This window comes from Nelumbo lutea, chromosome 2, assembly GCF_056320005.1.
Source record: "Nelumbo lutea isolate HS-2025 chromosome 2, American lotus-T2T, whole genome shotgun sequence".
NCBI lineage: Eukaryota > Viridiplantae > Streptophyta > Magnoliopsida > Proteales > Nelumbonaceae > Nelumbo > Nelumbo lutea.
Window position 1 is genome coordinate 2,850,558 of NC_142685.1, and position 13,448 is coordinate 2,864,005.

The 13,448-nt window shown below is 38.0% G+C and overlaps 1 protein-coding gene across 1 annotated transcript; it reads left to right on the forward strand.

Annotated features, from left to right (window-relative positions):
- The first annotated feature begins 3,043 nt into the window (after window positions 1-3,043).
- On the forward strand, window positions 3,044-3,826 carry LOC148868095 (uncharacterized). The gene has a single exon (XM_088968305.1). It carries the CDS (start codon window positions 3,044-3,046, stop codon window positions 3,824-3,826), a length of 783 nt encoding a protein of 260 aa, XP_088824431.1.
- The last annotated feature ends 9,622 nt before the right edge of the window (window positions 3,827-13,448 follow it).

Sequence of the window (13,448 nt, forward strand, 5' to 3'; positions counted from 1 at the left end):
TTGTGAATAATTATATGTTTAGTATTAAATATGAAAAAGGAAAAAGAAAAAAAGGACAAATTATGATTGTTTTTTTATTTTATTTAATGGCATTATTTTAATTAATTAAATTTATAATGGTAATGGTTAAAAGCATGAAAAGAGAAAGATTGTAAAATTATAAGATTTCATTCATATTATATAAAAAATATTCCATTCTTACAATCAGCGGTACAACTTTTTGCTTTTAAGTTATATATATAAATATATAGATTCGATTATATTCATTCGTTAATAATATTAAAGAAAATGTTCAGAAATTTCATCGCTAAGTCCTTAAAATACGAAATGACAAATGCAACCTAATCTGGGTCCGACTGGAACCTACCTTGTTACTAGGCTCAAGTTGGCTTACTCATGCTATGCTTCGGGCTGGGCCAAATGGGCCCTCATAGGCACATCCACCATGCATTGGGAAGATTCCCATGAATATTCACTAATAAGTACGGGAGATGTTCCCAGTGCATGGTAGGATGTGCATGTGAGGCGCCAATGAGGTGACAGGTGTGAGGAGCAGATCCAATCTCCACAGGTGACGGGATTTGCTCCCTGCAAATGGACGCCTCACAAGCACATCCACCGTGCATTGGGAACATTTCCCATGAATATTCAATAGGGAGATGTTCCCAATGCATGGTAGGATGTGCGTGTGAGGCGCCAGTGAGGTGCCAAGTGTGAGGAGTAGATCCAGTCTCCACAAGTGACGGGATCTGCTCCTCACAAATGGGCGCCTCACAAGCACATCCACCGTGCATTGGGAACATTTCCCATGATTATTCACTAATAATTATGGGAGATGTTCCCAATGCATGCTAGGATGTGCGTGTGAGGCGCCAATGAGGCACTAGGTGTGAGGAGTAGACCCGGTCTCCCTCCACAACGCCCATACTCATAAGTCCATAACCCTCCCTACAACCCTCCCCCAACCCGAGTTTCTAGAGAACTTTACCATCTACAGTTTAGAGTTCATGGGCTCACCCAGAAACTGGAAATCGAAAATTTGTGGGGGAGTGATTTGGACATTTCATATACTTGCTGATTTATGAATTTAATTAAGGGTAAATTACAAACCCCCCCCCCCCCCCCGGTACAATGGGGTCTGTGACAAAGACCATATGCACTTCGTTTTGCGACAAAGACCCCCCTTTTACTATGACCGTGAGATAAATAACTCATTTGGTTAGCTTTCCATTGAAATCCACCGTTGCAATAATTTTTAATCCCCATACTACCTTGTAATAATTATTCAGACAATTGGAAGAAAAATACTGCTCATCTTCCCGGATTTCATGATACATGAATAGAGTGGCAGTAATCCCTTCTACCTCAAATTCCTTCACATTTCTCTCTATCCCCCCGATCTATCTTCTTCCCCTTCCCCTTTCTTCCTCCCGCTTTTGTCTCTTTACCATTTCTCTTGGCCATAGGAGAAATTGCAATTCTTCCCCTTTTTTCTTCTTTTTATTTTTTAAAATATTTAATTTTACTCTGTCTTTAGTTTGGAGAGAGAGACTTGCAGAGCTGAAATCCCCGAGAGCCGAGATGAATGGATTTTGAGGATCTGACGGAGATTATCCCCTATCTTTTCCAGGGAAAGCCTCCTGGACCTATTTTCTTAATTTTCTTTTTATTATTTTTAGCTATGCGTGTGCAGAGGTGGGCATTCATCTTGTTGTTGTCGTTATCATCAACAAACAAGTGAACAACGATTCAACCTCACTTATTGTTTCAATATATTATTATGGGTTGACTCAAAGTCACAGACAATATGATATAAAGAACCAAATTCATTTTCAAGGAGACTCCCCAGTCTCCAAGCCCCAACTAATTAAAACAAAACCGACCTCATGGTCTTTGGGCAATACCTTTATTAATTTGAATTTCTTTCTTTCTTCTTCTTCCTTGTCATTTCTTTCTTTCTAAGAGTCATATAGATTTTACCAATTTTGTAAATTTCATTTTCTATATCTCACTTGTTTTCTAATCATGCATAATCACCTATCAACAGAGGGTTGAAGGCGGCATGCAAATGAATTAAAACAAAAAATATCTAGACGTACCAAAACTCTAATTTTGGCCGGTTACGTTGGAGCAAAACAAAAAGTAAGCGGAAGCCGAAGAACAACTCCCTCCCATATCCCAAATTTTCTAAACGCGATTCCTTCCCAGTTCCCACCTCTCCTTTTAGTCCTCCTATGCCCGCTTTTAATTGGTGGTCCTTCATCCTTGAGGCGCCGGTGCCAAAACAAAACGTTGGCTCAACTAAAGTATGTCACTCGCTTCTCCTCCTTACTTGGATGTGTACGTATATACAGGAATAACTACCAGGAACCCTCACAATAACATCAATACATATACTTAAATAATTTGCGCCATATATGTATGAAATGGCCATCTAGCAGTTACCAATAACCAAAATTCAAACCAGAAGCCCCATTCCTTTTCTTTTTCTTTTTCTTTTCTTTTTTTTTAGTTACTTTCCTTTTCGTGTATGCAGGCAAGAGGACGTCCATTCGTAACCTCTTCCAAGAAACTGTGAAGAAACAACCGAAAGAAATAAAAGAAAAGGAAAAGAACTTTGAGAATCTAAAGTCGCAGCTAATAAGAAGCTTGTCAAATTTATCCCTACGATAATATTGGTTTTTGATTTTTATGCATATGCGTTGCGTGTGCATATATACAATTAATCATGTAGCTAGAGCAGAAATTACAGAGAAACTAGCAGAAAATATATTCCAGAAAGTCAGTCATATGCGAAATTTAACGGAAGAAAGAAATAACAAGAAAAATGTGTACCAGTAGAGGACGCCGAGTCTCTATAAATATATGTTTATCAACAACCCTTCCATTCCATATATACCAACCAATTAATCAATACACCCGAATCCCATCATCGATATAGAAGCAGAAAGAATTTTATATATATATATATTCCTAGCTCGACTCTCTATAACATCATCGACCAATATAACTATCAAGCAGAGGAGGGAGCTCATCTGTCACAATGATTTACACCGATCAACCTCATTTCAGTCACCCTCAACACAATCTACAATTGGAGAAGAGCGAAACGCCATACACTTGCGATGGCTGCAAGGAAATAGGGTTTGGAATAAGGTATCGATGCGATGCCTGTAACTATGATCTCCACGAGGATTGCATGTTCCCCGACTTCTCATCCATCAGCCACCCATTCTACAAAGGCTATAGCTTCGAGTTTATGGAAGGAGCCCCAGGAGAGCGCCAGCGATACTGCGATGCCTGCGGTAGAGACATAAAAGGCTTCGTCTATCACTGCCCAGAAGGAGGGTATGATTTGCACCCTTGTTGTCGCAGACTTCCCAATGTAATTCGAGGCGAAAGGGTGACGCTAAAGCTTCGAGACAAGGTGAAGTCCAGGTGCCACAACTGTGGAAGGAGGGAGCTGTGGGATGGGGTTACGGGATGGTCCTACGTCTCTACCTGCACCAAATATCATTTTCATGTTTCATGCGTCAAGGATGTGCTTCTTGAGACGTGGAAGAGAGGCTATTTATCTCATCTGTCGTCTCGGCAGGGAACATGTCATGATGATCAGGTTTTGGAGAAGGATGAAGGAGTTTTGGTGGTGTGTAGTAGGAACCAGCTGGAGCAGCAGCTCGCCATTCCTGCTAATTCAACTACAAACGATGCCGCAATTTACAGGTATTGGAGAATTGCCAAAGTAGTCTTCAAAATCATTCTGACCTCCATTCTTGGAGATCCAACTGCTGCCATTCTTGGTCTCATCGAATATATGGCGTCCTAATCACGGCTGCTGGAATTAATATATCGTACGTTGTTATTGCAGCGAAACCTTATCATCATCATGAGTCCGGCCAGATTGACTCGAATGATGTAAATATGTGTTCAGTATTATCTTGTTTGTATATATCTTCTTATCTTTTCCTTAAATCGGTCGTTGTGTGTAAATACTTGAATTTTCAATGAATAAAACACTGAAAAACAATTAATCAGAAAAGCTTTGGTTTTACATTTTATCAAGCCAATCTTTCATCCCACGCTGCTGCCACGTAATCAATATAATTATCAAATGGAAGCGGGTTCCACAAACCCCACTTTCGACAGCAATCAAGCCTCCTTGGTCTAGGTTTCGTTGTTGCCATATACTCTCATGACCAAACGATTCATCCAGGTCATCAGCGACCCACGTTTTGATCCAGGTCATCAGCGATCCACGTTTTGGATCTCTGACCCGATGCAAACCTCTTCAACCTTGCCACTACCGGAGGTGGTGGCTCTGTCTCTGACGCTGTTGCACTCGCTAGAGACTTGAATGGGATCGACGAGACACTGTGCCGGTGAGAATATTGGTTGCTCATCGATTTTAACGGCTTGTTGTGCTTTGCAACCCGACCGGAATATCACCTTCAAGCTCACCCAAATCCTTGTTTTCTCCCGTTTTGATTTTGGTATTACAGGAGTTGTTGTTGCGGGCTTCTCGGCCTTCTTCGTAGAGCGTTAGCGGTTTCTCCCGCGATGACGTCTCCTGTCCTTCTTTGACCTGACCCTCCCTATACATGAGACTCTCGGCGACGACGGTGTTTGCCGCCAGCAAAGGACAAACTTTCAGTTCGGCACTCCGTTTTCTGTAGAGTTCGATCTTTGCCTTCGTCCTACTAAGGCTGCAACCGGCGGTTCCATTCTGAGTTGCATTTTTCGCAGAGTTATTCGGTCTTCTTCTCCTTCTACAGAAGTTCCGTTTGGCCGAAACTGTTGATCGGACAACCTTCCTATAAGGGCTCAAGTCTCCGGCAAGTCAACGTTCTGCGGTAGGTTTTAGGGAGATCCTGAGATCGGTTCTTTGTCTCTTGTGGTACCGATCGTGGGCTTTCAGACACAATAGTCGGCATGACTGAAAACAGAGAAAAGGGAGCAGGGGTAGGAGGAAAATGTCGTGGCTGCCAAGTCAAGGCGAATACAACCAAAGCCTCTATGCAAGGCAATGCGTCTCAAGGAGAATCAATTGATGCAGCCAAGACTGAGTTAAATGGACTGAGTAGTGAGCAGTGAAACATATTACTCAACCTTTTGAACACAAAAAGAGGGGAGTCAACGACTAAGTGGTAAGCAAAAATTGTCAAAATGGATAATAAACACAGGGGCCTCTCATCATATGACAGGAAGCCTTGAGTCGATGGGAGACATAAAGAATGTCATTCCGTGCTCTGTTGGGCAGCAATAGCAAAGAAAGAAGGCACAGTTGCATTGGACGATCATCTGAAACTGACTAGTGTTTTATATATGCCTAGTTTGAATTGCAACTTACTTTCTGTATCGCAATTGATTGAGGAATCGAATTGTATTGTCCAGTTCACCAATAAGTTCTATGTGATACAGGACCGCACTACGAGATGCTGATTGGAGCGGGTGAGCAGCGAGAGGGACTCTATTATTTCCGGAGCATTGCATCAACAAGAGCAATGAAGACTACAGAGAGTAGGACATGTGATATTTGGCATCAAAGGTTAGGGCATCCTTCTTATAGAATTGTTAAGTTGCTGCCTTTTATTAGTACTAAGAATAATAATGATGACAGTATTAAGGGTTGTGATGCATGCTTCCGAGCTAAACAATGTCGAGAAGAGTTTGTTTCTAGTAATAATAAAGCATCCGATATTTTTTAGTTAATTCATTGTGATTTGTGGGGTCCTTATAAAACTGCAACTTCTTGTGGTGCTTATTATTTCTTGGCCATAGTAGACGATTTTTCTAGAGGCGTTTGGATTTATCTTCTGGTTGATAAGACGGAAGTGGGACGAGTTCTTCGAAATTTTTTTACTATGGTTCAAAGGCAATTTAACAAACCTATAAAGGTGATCCGTACTGATAATGGGACTGAGTTTGTATGCTTGGCTAGTTATTTTGCTAAAAGTGGTATTATTCATCAAACCACTTGTGTCGGGACCTCTCAACAAAACGGGAGGGTTGAACGCAAGCATCGCCACATACTCAATGTTGCCCGAGCTCTGCGCTTTCAAGCCAGATTGCCTATTGATTTTTTGGGGGAATGCGTCATGACCACATGCTATTTGATCAATCGGACATCGTCCATTCTGTTGAAGGGAAAGACTCCCTATGAAATGTTATTTGGGCGACCTCCTTCTTATGATAATGTGCGAGTTTTTGGTTGCTTAGCATATGCACTCAATCATGGACATGGAGGGGATAAATTTGTCTGTCGAAGCAAATGGTGTGTTTTTGTTGGATATCCTTTTGGAAAGAAATGTTGGAGCTTGTATGATTTAGAGTCCGATATGTTCTTTGCATCAAGAGATGTTACTTTTTTAGAGCATGAATTCCCGTATGCACACAAGGAAGATGCACAACCGAACAAAGCACAAGGCCAATTTAATTGTGGAATAGGTGGGACAAATGAGGTGTTGGCACCATCTACTTATTTACCTGGACTAGCAAATGAGGAGATGGAGGGTAACCAGCGAGGTGAACCCGCTAAAGAAGGAGTCCATATAGAATAAGGAACCCGCGTAGACCTAAATGAAAATGCTGGTGAACCCATGCATTCTTGTGACGCCACCACAGAAAATGCAAGCGAAGATGGTCCTAATGTCAGGGGGGTGGCGATATTGAGCAACAGCAACACTCTGAATTTCAACAGCAACACTATAAATTTCATTTGGGGTGTGGGCATCGATAGAAATAGCAGTCCACAAGGTTGAGAGATTATGTGCTTCACACCACAATGCTTGAGTCCCTCTTCGCGTCCCTTTGCAAGCTCACTTTGCCAATCACATTCTGCATGTAGTCCTTATCCCATAGATAACTATGTGAACTGTAACAATTTTTCTTGTTGACATCGTGCTTTCTTGGCAGCTATTACTGCAGGAGTTGAACCTACTTTTTTTGCTAAGGCCATAAAGGATGAAAAATTGAGGGATGCAATGTAGAAAGAAATACACGCACTTGAAAATAATCAGACATGGATTGTGGAGCCTTTGCCATCCAGAAAACAAGCCATAGGATGCAAAAGGGTGTATCAAATCAAGTATGAGGCTGATGGGACAGTGGAAAGATACAAAACCTGTCTTGTGATTTTTGGGAACAAGCAGGTTGAGGGAATTGATTATAATGAAACTTTTGCCCCAATTGCAAAAATGGTTAATGTCCGTACCTTCTTTGTAGTCGCAACAACTAGAAATTGGGAGGTTCATCAAATGGGCGTACATAACGCATTCTTGCATGGTGACCTTCATGAGGAGTCTACATGCGAATGCCTCCTGGTTTCAGTTGGATAAACCAAGTATGGTGTGTTGGTTGCAAAAATCTCTGTATGGCTTGAAACAAGCGTAGAGATGTTGGTTTACTAAATTAACCACAACCTTGAAGACATATGGGTTTCAGCAATCATGTTCAAATTACTCCCTCTTCACCTTTCGTCGAGACAGGGTGCATGTGCTTGTTCTCGTGTATGTGGACGACATTATCGTATCAGGTAATGATCGTATAGAAATTCAAGTCTTTAAGAAATATTTGAGTGATTGCTTCCATATGAAAGACTTGGGACCATTGAAATATTTTTCGGGCATTGAAGTTGCTCGAAACTCAACAGGAACTTTTCTGTCTCAACGTAAGTATACTTTGGATATTATCTCTGAAGTTGGATTACTTAGTGCAAAACCTACTCCTTTTCCTCTGGAGCATAATCACAATCTCACCTTGATAGATGGGCCTCTCTTATCTGATCCTGAGCAACACAGGCGCTTGGTGGGTAGACTTATTTATCTCTCAACAACTCGTCCAGAGTTGTCTTATTGTGTGCATGTTTTGTTCCAATTTATGCAGCAATCGCAAGAAAGACATTGGGAGGCTGCATTGCAAGTGGTGCGCTACTTGAAATGAAATCCTGGTCAAGGAATTCTCTTGCGTTCAGATTGTGACTTACAGTTATATGCATGGTGTGATTCAGACTGGGCAAGTTGTCCTTTTTCCTGACGTTCTCTGTCTAGATGGTTTATTTTGCTTGGAAAATCGCCTATTTCCTGAAAAACTAAGAAGCAACACACTGTGGCTCATTCTTCAGCGGAAGCAGAGTATCGTTCTATGGCCATGGCCACGTGTGAATTAAAATGGCTGAAAAGATTGTTATTGGCTCTTGAAGTTATGCATTCAAACCCAACGCGATTATATTGTGATAGTCAGGCAGCCTTGCATATTGCAGCAAAGCTAGTGTTTTATGAGCGTACGAAACATATTGAAGTTGATTGTCATTTTATACGTGATGAGATTCAAAATGGTTGCATTCGTCTTGCTTATGTGTCAATTACCGTTCAACTGGCTGATATTTTTATGAAGGCACTAGGTCATAGAGAATTTGAGTACTTTCTCCGCAAGTTGGGCATTCACAATCTGCATGCTCCAACTTGAGGGGGTGTTAGGATTAGGAGTCCATTCAGTATTATCTTGTTTGTATATATCTTCCCTTATCATGAATAGTTTAGATAGGATAGGAAAAATATGTTTGAATCCCTGTAAACTTAGGAGTTCTAGTTGCCATAAACTTAGAAGGTTCGGTGGTTGTGTATAAATACTTGAATTCTCAATGAATAAAACACAGAAAAAGAATAACCCAGAAAAACTCTGGTTTTACAATATGAACAAGTTACTAACGAGTTCAAGCCAGCCTTATGTTTTCTCTTTATGTATCATATACATCATTTTATTTTTAGGGGTGCAGATGTGATCTTCTGTTAAAGATCTTACTTAATTAGATCTTCTCTCAAAAAGGTTGATTCTAATTATCTTCACTAGAAAGAAAAAAAAAAAAAAAAGAAAAACAAAAGCTCATTTCAAATGATGTATGATACATAAAGTGGTTAATATTTAAAAATAAAATTTCATTTAATCTCTGTGAGGCGCAGATGTGAACTCCTCTAGCAGGGAATTGAAAAGTTCATCAGTTCAGTGGTTCATCCAGTTTGGGGGCTTAGTAAAAGTAATGCATAAAAGGGTAGTCTTTTGTATGGCTGCAAAATGATTGAATTGGATTGAATAGGATACTACTTAAAGCCCTACTATTTTGAACAAGTGGCAGAGTATCTTGACAAATCATATAAAAAGTTGATAGAACAATAATAAAACTACTCCCTTTTGAGATTCAATTCGAACTATTAAAGATTCTTTAATGCAAATAAGTGTGGGTGCAAATATGTAGAGTGTAAAATAGTTCATATAAATTGTAAATTTAGGTTAGTTTTGTACTGACAAATTTACCTTCTTACCAAATAGACTTTTAGTTGTAATTGATACAAATATAAATTCCAGTAAAACATGTTTTTTTTTTTTTTATCAAAAGCCCACTTGAATGCAAATTTACTTCTTTTTTTATTTATGTATTTTTACATCTTGTTATCAATGTAAATATACATTGGTCTATCATTTGTCAATACATAAATGTAATGTTGACAAAAGTGAACCAGAATGCAAATTTACCATGAACTGGGATTTACACTCCATTTGCATTGTTTCCAAACGCAGCCTAAATGACCTATGGACTACCTAATTAATAGAAAACAAACTCATTTTAAACAATAAAATTGCATTTATCAATCGAGATCTCACTAAATAGTACATTAGCCAATGGAAATTCATCAAAATTCATGAGAGCTGTTTTGATTGATGAAACTCCAATACTAAGTTCAGAAAGAGTACAAATACAAAACAAATATGTACAATACAAATACATACAAAAATCAAAGGATTTTTCGCTCTACTTATATTTATATTTGTACTCGGTCTAAATTGAGCCTAAAATACTAGATCAGGTTTCCTACATCATGCATTCATACCCACCCACTCACACGTTGGAGAGTTTCATCGATCTAAATAACCACCGTGAATTTTGATGAATTCTCATTCTTAGGTGATGCTTGGTACCATATAGCAGGAGAGCAGGTGATACTGCACAAACTCGCAGGCATTATTGTTAATTTGTGTTTATTTTATTTCGCACCAGGCCGGACAACACCTTTGGGAGCAATAAGCGTGAAAAGGTTGTTTTTGACCATAAGAGTTTCACAAAAACCGAGTTAAAATAATTAGAACCACTTTTTACTTGAATTAGTTAATCAAATAAAAAATTGCTTAAAATACTTTATAGCGCTGACATGGTAATGTTTCCTGAAAAATGACCAGGTACCTAACACTGTACAGGCAAGCTTTGAGTTTTATGTAAGTGTTGGGCTTGAGTTCAAGATCCAGGCCCACTTGGTCCAGGGGCAGACTTATGCTGAACATTTTCCATTGATAAGAGGCAAAGCCCGGATCAAACTGGCCCAGCCTGGCACGTGAATACGTCTATTTCTAATATTTGTTTATGAAAATTATGAAACACCCAGCCTGACCCTAAACTTGATCAATTTCGCTGCAATGCTGCAAATGGCCGATCTAGTTCACCCATGGCTATTTACAGATGGTAGATTCCATTTATATTTCTAATATATTCCTTGCTCAAAAAAATGAAAAAGAAAAGAAAAGAAAAGGAATCTTGCTCTGGTGGTAGCGGAGGCTTGGAATCCAATCCCTCTTGCACCAGCATTGGGGATGGGCTAGGTCTGTGTAGCCCCAAGGATTAAAAATAGAAGACAGAAAAAAGAAACACTTAGAAAGAATTGAAGAGAAATTTAAGGTCTGTTTGGTTCAGCTATTTTGAAGTACTTTAGAAGTTTGGATAAGTTATTCAAAGAGGCCGAAGCCCATAGTCCTTCAAATGATTGACTGACAATTGATTTGGGCCCTCTACGCTTTTCCCCAAGCAAGATGTTTGCGTGAGGCCCACCTTAGAAATCTAGAAGCCACTACTCTTCACTTCTTCAGCCCTCCAGGCTCCAAAATGACTGGATCCATATATACAAAACACTAGCAAATTAATTCACTCATGATTGATTATGTAGCTTGTTATGCTCAGATGTGCAAGCAGCACATCCCTGACTTGTCCAATTAGACACTAAATATGATCAAGAATTAAAATACCGATATGATACCTGGTCCTCTAATGATTATAAAATAAAAAAAGTCTAAAAAAAAAAAAGCTTGCATTTTGTAAATTTGTTTTTTTACATGATTTAAGTTGTTTTATAAAAATACATGTATACACCATTTTGTTTAAAATATATATATGATAAAATGCTTATAAATTTTTGTTTTTCTTTGATTTTAATACTGATTACAAGGGATTTTTTTTAACGTTATAGGCTATGGCCAATTGGCCATGCATGATAAAATGTAAAATACTAAAACGCACTGATTCGTCAATGATAAAAAAAATTAATTAATCCTGCAAACACTGATATCTCAAGCATTTTCTTCACACTGCAGGTTGTTTGCTGTTGTGAATCAGCTCTTCCCGTCGGCTGTGGTGTTCTGATTGGAAGTTGGAAGCTAGCTTTTGAATGTGTGTTTCTTTCTTTTTGTATTGAACATGTGAATTGAGAGTTTGTGGTTGTAAGATAATTTTATTAACGGGAAAGCGACCCCCTTCGATTTGGAGCACTCAAATTATCAGATAGTTAATTTAAAACCATATATACATCGTACGTATAGTGTGATCATATGACAATGAGATTTTTATATCCCATTTGTTAAAACTTAAAACGAGTCATTTATTTATAAAATTAAAAAGAAGGAACGGGAAATTTTAACAAGATTTTAAGAAGAAAATACCAAGTGGAGAAGTATAAAATTATGTTGATTCAGGCAGGGCCTAAGGAGTAAGGAAGGATGCAAATGAATACTCTCTGACTGTGAGCCATAGGATGAGAGAAACCTTTTTTTTTTATGTGTGGAGGAGAATAGAAGAAAGTGGGTCGTTGGTGTTAATTATCATTGTGTGGATCGTAGAAGAAAATGGAACAACTACAAAATTACAATGAGCCGTGTGACTCATGAGGCAGCAGCACCCACCCGGACGCGGTTTGTGGACCCATTCCACCTGCATTTATCTATTAAAAATTTAAAACAAAGATAGCGGCTTCTAACAACCTATTAACCAAACTAAACAGATGATGTTGGATCCTGCTGGCAAAAGTCGTCCTACAACAGTCCTTAAAATACAACTCCAAGCAGGGTGCATGATATGTGATTATATGGCGAGTAAGTGGATCGAATTTAAATGGTTAGAAAATTCAATATTTGAATTCGATTCAATATCTGAAAGATATTTAAATTCAAATTTGATTGAATGTTCAAATATTTTATTTAATTCAAATTAGACAAATTATTTATTTTAAGTAATTAATAAATATATATTTTATTTATATGAAGTATATAAATATATAATTTAATTATTATATATACTATATTTGAATATTTATCGAATCGAATTAGGTCATATCCAAATTTAACTCGACTACTTAAACAATATGAATAGGATATCCAAATTCGACCAATTATAATATTTGAATTATCCGAGCTTGACTTGATTATGTAGAATATCGAATTTAAAACCGAATTTTTGAAAACCATTGACACCCATATCAGTGACAAGGACCATAGATTGCTTTTGCTGGATAGGCCCAGATTCCAAGCCTGAAACATAGGCACGGGTTGGGCCAGGCCTGATTTCGGTTCTATGCTTCTTATATATAAAATATTTTATATTATATCTTGTATAATATAAAACCTAGGCAAAAGCTCCAAATTTGTGAGGTGGACTAAAATGATAACCTCTATTCTCTAAAGATGGAGTCTTGTGCAAGTAGTCTTTATCCATAGGGGTGGATTCAAGCTGAGTCGAGCCAAATAGCTAGCTATTCGAGCTCGAACTCAGTTTGAGCTAAAGCTCGAGTTCAACTCGAGTCAAAACCTCATAAGCTCGAGCTCAATTGTGAGTCAAATGTTTTATACAAGTAAAAAATTATATATATATATAATTAATTTTGTATTTGATATTTAAAAAATTAATAATTATAATAATTAGTTGTTGTTATTATTATTATTACTATTATTATATAAAAATTAAACTATTATATATAAATATTATATATATATATATATATATATATATATATATATATATATATATATGTATATGTATATGTATGTATATATGTATGAATGTATGTAGAAGCTCGATTAGGCTCGTGAGCCTTAAGAGTCGAGTTTTATTAGGTTCGACCTCGCCTTGAAGCTTGGTTTAAATCGAGCTGAACCGAGCTTTTCACGAGCTGAGCTCGAATAGCTCGTGAAAGCTTGGCTCGTTGCCACTCCTATTTATCCAAGCATAAGATTAGGAGTACACAAACGTTAAAAGTAGGTCATTTACTAAAACACCCCCTATAATTTCATGGATTTACTAAAACCTATTCTGTGTTACTAAAACACTCACTATAGTTTGCAATTCATTTATTTAATCC